Source organism: Epithele typhae, assembly GCF_022376455.1.
Source record: "Epithele typhae strain CBS 203.58 chromosome Unknown BXZ73scaffold_80, whole genome shotgun sequence".
Lineage (NCBI taxonomy): Eukaryota > Fungi > Basidiomycota > Agaricomycetes > Polyporales > Epitheliaceae > Epithele > Epithele typhae.
Window position 1 is genome coordinate 159,928 of NW_025954271.1, and position 6,319 is coordinate 166,246.

At 61.5% G+C, this 6,319-nt stretch overlaps 3 protein-coding genes across 3 annotated transcripts; 1 reads left to right on the plus strand and 2 right to left on the minus strand.

Moving 5' to 3' along the window:
* Window positions 1–12: 12 nt before the first annotated feature.
* On the minus strand, window positions 13–364 carry BXZ73DRAFT_92685 (copper fist DNA binding domain-containing protein; the record flags this gene model as incomplete). The annotated part of the gene is made up of 3 exons (XM_048026448.1): window positions 13–214; window positions 273–301; window positions 362–364. 3 exons carry the CDS (start codon window positions 362–364, stop codon window positions 13–15), a joined length of 234 nt encoding a protein of 77 aa, XP_047872866.1.
* A 1,654-nt stretch (window positions 365–2,018) lies between these two features.
* On the plus strand, window positions 2,019–4,238 carry BXZ73DRAFT_92686 (WD40 repeat-like protein; the record flags this gene model as incomplete). Its single annotated transcript, XM_048026449.1, has 9 exons — window positions 2,019–2,358; window positions 2,421–2,530; window positions 2,584–2,742; window positions 2,775–2,964; window positions 3,026–3,180; window positions 3,204–3,424; window positions 3,527–3,693; window positions 3,881–3,897; window positions 3,930–4,238. 9 exons carry the CDS (start codon window positions 2,019–2,021, stop codon window positions 4,236–4,238), a joined length of 1,668 nt encoding a protein of 555 aa, XP_047872867.1.
* A 1,378-nt stretch (window positions 4,239–5,616) lies between these two features.
* BXZ73DRAFT_30008 (uncharacterized protein) lies at window positions 5,617–6,315 on the minus strand (the record flags this gene model as incomplete). Its single annotated transcript, XM_048017786.1, has 1 exon — window positions 5,617–6,315. A coding segment is annotated over one exon (699 nt), but the record flags the coding sequence as incomplete, so codon positions are not given.
* Between the last annotated feature and the right edge of the window lie 4 nt (window positions 6,316–6,319).

Here is a 6,319-nt window from a genome sequence, read left to right on the forward strand (position 1 = left end):
GGTCGAATGTTATCAACACACCTTGCGTGGGAGGCTGGGGCCGTCGGCGGCGTCTTTGGATTCACAGACGCATTTGACGTGGATTTGGCGAGTTTTACGCAGTGCGCGACAGTGTTCGCACTGCGTGACCGGCCGCCCCTTCCTCTTGATCTCGAAGAGCGGTCGGTCGGTGTGTTTGCAGGAGGAGGAGCGGTGACCTTTGATGCACGTTTCACTGGAGCGCACTATCTTTAGCGCACGTGATTTGTGTGATGAAGATAGGGGGGACGAACCAAGCGTACTTCTTGTCGCCAACGAAGACCTAGGCGTTCAAGGCGCGTCTTGAGCGCAGATTCGCTACAGGAATGTCGAAAGCACTCACCATTGCGGGAGAGGAGAGCGAGATATGGAGGTGGTAGAGTTGGAGAGAGTTGGAGAAACGCCCCGAGCGCGAAGTCGAAAGGCAAGCCCGACGCAGCGCCCGCGACGCTAAGCGTGCGTTATTGGGAGGACAGGGCGCTGCGACGGAGAGGTGAGGTCCCGTGTAAACGACCATGTGCACTGAGGAGGGACTGGGAGGGAGGGATTGAGTGCAGCGCGCGTCGCCTCCGTTATATCACACCGTCCTCGCCACTGGGCACAAACACGACCACACGCCGCGCCTCGGACCGCGTGACGGAGTGATGGTCACGCTGTCTCCGGTGCATGAAGGTTCGCGAGTGGCAATATTCGCTCGTTGGCCTCCAGGCGTGTATCCGCCTCGCCCTCCAGGTCGCTCCCGGTGCGGTCCAGAAATATCAGAACGTGTGGGAGCCCTCGATATCAGCCATCACACCCGTCCGATGCCCTCCGTCCCCCCCGCCTCGTCCCCTCCCCAGACCTCGCCAGCCTCGGGCGCCAAGCTTGTGCTCGCCTCCAGTCTCCAATGCTTCAGCGGACAAGGGGCGGGTGAGCGCGGGCAGCACGAAACAGGCCGTAGGGCGTGTGGCCTCCGGGCGTGTCGGAGAAGAACCGCTAGCTTCGAGAGGGGTCCACCTCACGGATTCTGACGAACGGCCCACGAGGCAGCTCGCTTCGCACCGATGCATTCAGAGCAGAGGGACGTGCGTGTTTTGCTCCGGGTTGCCTCAGATAGGGCGCGGAGAAGGGCGAGGCTTGCCTTGAAAGGGGCATCTCGGTGGCATCCGGCCTGTGGGGAGACAAACGTGGCAGCCACAAGAGGGCTGGTACGTGTGAAGGTGAGGGCACTGGTCTCCGCTAGTGTCGTAGTCCTTGCCCGGTGACCAGTCACGACGCACACGGAATAGCAGTCTCTCGGGAGCCTCCAGGGCGAGATGGGGAGGAGGCGCCCGAGGCCGTGCAAATGGACTCGCGTCGGGGAATGTTTGTCTGCTTGTACAGACACCTGGGATGGTCGTCCGGAGCGATATCTGACAGAGTGGGTGGCGGATGTGATGAGATCTTGAGATGGCTGGGGGCAGGGCAGCGGCGCGGCCTTTGCAGGCTCTGGTGTAGCAAAACGAACGCGCCCTAGATATGTATCCCGGACGGGAGGATGCCTTTGTGCAGTTCAAGAACGGTTCGTCCGCCTGGAAGAATTCCGGATCCGTCGACGATGGCCACAGGAGCAACGGAGCATCGCTCGATCGGCCTGTAGGCAGGGTGATCGACGGGCGGTGTTTTCTCTGTAGCACGTTGCTCGACCGACCGATGGTTGTTTAATGCATAACCAGCCTGTGCAAGACAAATAGTGGTCTAATCTGCACATGAAAAGCGTCAATGCTCTCCAAATATACTTATGCAGGACTACAAGACGTACCTGTGAACTGTCATCAAGATTCAACTCGCATTTCATGATTAAGAAACAACAGTACGGAGAGACCCCGAACCCCTCGCTTGGTGTCAAGGACCCCGGACCCCAAGCGGGAGTCTATCTTTCAAGCGGCACGTGCCATACGGGCGCCTAAAAGTTCTGCGATTCGTCCGACTCTCTGCACCGCGTCCCTCCAGTGCATATACGCACCCTTCCCACCTCCTCCATGCCTGACGCCTTTTTCGCATCCTCCAAAAATCGCAAGCGTAAGCGGTCAAGCACTAAGGATGCAGGTCCCTCCACTTCCAAGAAGATGGCCCACAGCGCAAAGGGCAAACTGCGAAAACCAGCACCTGCGAAGAAACGTACCACGGGCGACGAAGAGCTCTCCGACGAGACGCAAGATGACGACCAGGAGGGAATAGACCAGATGGACTTGCGGGCCCCGGAGGTGGACCCCAACGCGTACGAGAGCGGGGAGGAGGACGAGGACGAGACCCCCGCGCAGAAGCGGCTTCGGCTCGCAAAGCTCTACCTTGAGGGCGTGAAGCAGGGCCTCTCGCTCGGTGCGCACCCCGTTCCTCGCTCTTATTCCCCCACCACTCACGCACGCATGTCTCCCACGCAGCCGACGGCGAATTTGACGCAGCCGAGATCGACCGCGAGCTCGTCTCTGCGCGACTAAAACAGGACGTCATGGAGCATTCCGGGAAGATGCACCTGCTCGTCGCGGGCACTGTGAGTCCGCCTTAGCCCCCAAGTGATCTGCTCAAGATGCGAGACGCATTTAGTTCGACCTCTCCGTACCCTCACCGTCTCTGCGCACGAAACACGCGCACCGGTGTTCCGTGACCGCCGCGGTGGCTTCGCACGACGCCCGCTGGCTCTTTACCGCCGGCAAGGAGGGCTCCATCGTCAAGTGGGACTTGCGCACCGGGAAGCAGGCCCACGTCTTTCAAAACACCGCCCAGACAAAGGGAAGGGCAAGTCGCGCGATACTGGTGATGTCCAGGGGCACACGGACGAAGTCTGGGCGCTCGCGCTCAGCCCGGACGGCAAGTACCTCGCGAGCGGGGGAAAGGACCGGCGCGTGGGCGTGTGGGACGTCGAGAAGGATGCGTGGGTGAAGGGCTTTGGCGGACATCGGGACAGCATATCGGTGAGCAGCCTTGGTGCGTGCGCGGTGGCGCGAGCTTATGCTTGAGGTTCGGACAGGCTCTCGCGTTCCGGAAGGCGCAGCCTCAACGCAGACTCCGACGCAATTGTACTCCGGATCGTATGACCGAACGCTGAAGCTCTTCGACTTGACCACCATGGGCTACGTCGAGACGCTCTTTGGGCACCAAGCACCCGTGCTGGCCCTTGATGTGCTCCGCGGGGAAACCGCGGTGAGCACCGGTGGCGCGACAAGACGGTGCGGTATTGGAAGGTTCCGGAAGAGACGCAGCTCGTATTCCGCGGCGGCGGGCGCAGCAAGCTTTACGACGACCTCGACCTGGACGGTGGTGATGAGGCGGAGAAGGCGAAGGCGAAAGGAAAGGACTCGAAGGCTGAGAAGTTTGTGGAGGGCAGTATCGAATGCGTCGCGATGATCGACGAGACCACGTTCGTGAGCGGGGCGATAGCGGGTATGTTCCGTTCTTCTGCTGTGTGCTCCTTCCACGCTTCTCTCCTTCCCTCGCCTGCGGAGAGAACCACCACGCATGGCCGAGCTAACACCTCCCGACTGCGCAGGTCGATCTCCCTGTGGTCCACACAGCGAAAGAAGCCTGTGTACACGCAAGCACTCGCCCACAGCATGGACCTCGCCCAGGTCGAGGCGGAAAAGATCCCCACGATCCGTCAACCACGGTGGGTGACCGCTCTGGCGAGTCTCCGATACTCCGACCTCTTCGCTTCCGGTGCGTTTCGTCATCTCTTCTCCACAACCTCCTTCTGCTTCGGACTCGCACCCCGTATCGCGCACTTCTCCGCTGCGCCGTGCTGTGCAATCTGCAGCCCAGTCGTCCGCGTTCAGCGCTCCTAGTCCCATCTCGGCACCAGTCCCTCTGAACTCTCGCCCTCGCTCACACCCACCCACGCCGACAGGGTCCTGGGACGGCGAAGTCAAACTCTGGAAGCTCGACTCCAAGCTCAGGTCGTTCGCACTCCTCGGCACATCCCCGTCCTCGGCGTCGTCAACACCCTCCAGCTCGTCCCCGCACCGAAAGACTTCTTCGCCGCCGCCGCGTGGGCCGCCGCCCCGTCACGGTTGAACGGCGACGACGCGGAACCTGAACCACACCCGCAAGCGAACGGGGCGACGGTGAAGGCGGCATCGAGGGCAACGCCGGTGCTGCTGGTGGCGGGCGTGGGTCAGGAGATGCGTGCGGGGCGGTGGATCTCGAAGAAGGGCGAGGGGTGCGTGAACGGTGCGGCGGTGTTTGCGCTGCACCCTCGGACATGACGCCGGCCAGTACGTTTGTTCGTACGGTACATCGGCGCTGCGTGCTTCGACGAATCATTAAAAGTTGGATCGTGCGCATTTGTCGGGTGCTGGCCTGTTCAATTTGCTCGACGTTCAATGGCACAAGGCGCAGGGGCGCGAAACAATCGTGCGCGAACGCGCCGCTGACTCGAGAGCCTATAGCTGAGAGTGTCTTTCAATTCGTCCAGCGCAAGTAACTGGCTACCAAGAAACCTTGAAAATGCTGAATCAGATCGTGCACATTCCCGAGACAAAACCCACATACCTACGCCGACACCTCCCATGATGCGCTTCCCCATCACCGACCCGGGGGCTTGTGCACGCATCCCGGAGAGCATGTACAACCCGGAGCCGCCGAGGGCGCCGGTGCCAATGACGCGGCAGGCCGTGCAGTCTTGATACTCTGCCGACTTGTCCTTGCCTTTGGAGGAGCTTCTGGCGAGACGGTCGACATTTTGTCCTGGACGTGATGATCACAGTCGAAGGCGTCCAGTACTCCGCCAGCTGGGCTCTCGGAGAGCGCCGGCTGGACGTCGGTTCAACCCGGAGGAGCCTGGCGGGCCGTCGGCCCGGGATCCGCCAACAAGTCCTCCAGAATATGGACCGTCTGGGGACTTTTCTAGTCTGCGACGCCTCAGATATGCGTTTATTATACGGGGTATCTTATATTGTATCATACCGTCACCAAAGATAAGTAGACCTACATATAAGAAGCCGCAAATACTACTACAGTACAGTACGAAGTGCGAATTTCCTGCGCCCGATCTTAAGGTATACAATGGTACATGACAATGAGGGATCACTATAGCATATGTATGCAGACTACGCACCACTCCATGCCCAGTACACTCGACCCGAACCGCGTGCTCGCCTATCATTCCAATATCATCCTGCCTCACGAAAACCGCGCCCCGCGCAGCCCCGCTGTACATCGGAACTTGCAGAGCCAAATCAAACCCTGTCCTTCGGGTATAGCTCCGGGCTCAACATCACCAGAGTGTCGGTCGACGAGTTTCGTGCAGCAAGGAGTGCGTGTGCGAGCCGAAGAACGGCATCGGGAACGGAAACGGCCCGCGCGGGGGCAAGGTCGGGGACATGCACGTCGCCCGCCGCGGGGGGCTCTCGAACAAGCTGCGGGGCGAGAGATCAGCGTCGTCGCGGGGGGCCGGCGCCCCTTCGCACATGCACGCACCTGTCCTCGCTGCCGCTGCGCAGTGGCACCTCCTTGATGGGGTTCCGGCCAGGAACTGGTACGCACAGAACGCCGCGTCCACGTCCCCGTTCAAGGCATCGATCAGGGCCGGGGACTTCGGCGAGTACGGCTGCCCGATCGCGCGGACCCCGAGCTCGGACATGGACGCGCCGCGGTGGTACTGAGCACCTTGCGCAGCGTCGCGTCCTTCCACACCCGCCACGTGGGCGTGTCGTTCGGGAGGAGCTCGTCGAACAGGCTCTGCAACGACTTCGAGTCGGCCTCGTCCTGTTCCGCGACGGGGTGCCATAGCTTCTGATGAGCGCCGTCGCGCTCGGCGAGGACGAGGAGGACGAAGACGGCCATGGCGGTGCGGGTGCCGAGCGTGTACTTGGCCATGCGTGGCTCCTGGAGGATCTTCTTCATGAGGATGCGGCGCTTGATGCTGTCGCGGTCGAGCGACGAGAGGTAGATGTTGTACAACCAGGAGACCGCGAGGGACGTGAGGAACATGATCTGGCCAAAGTTCGTCCCTTGCGGGAGGAGGATGAGCTGCGCGAGGAACTGCGTCGTGAGGAGGAGCGCGCACACCCCGATCCGGTGGTATCTCTCGCCGCAGCCGTAGTCGAGGGAGAACGCGCCGCGGGTGACGGCGTTGACCGCGCCCTCGGGACCCTTGAGGATGATGATCTGCTCGCCGTCGTTCAAGATGCCGTGCGCGGGGGGCGCGCCATTCGCGGGCTTGGGGCGCGTGAAGGTGAGCGTCCCGGAGCCGATCCAGTAGCAAGAGAGGCCGTTAGCGAGGATCCCCGTGAGGATCATCGCGAAGCAAATCCAGTCCTCGTACAGCGCGCACGCGACGCACGTG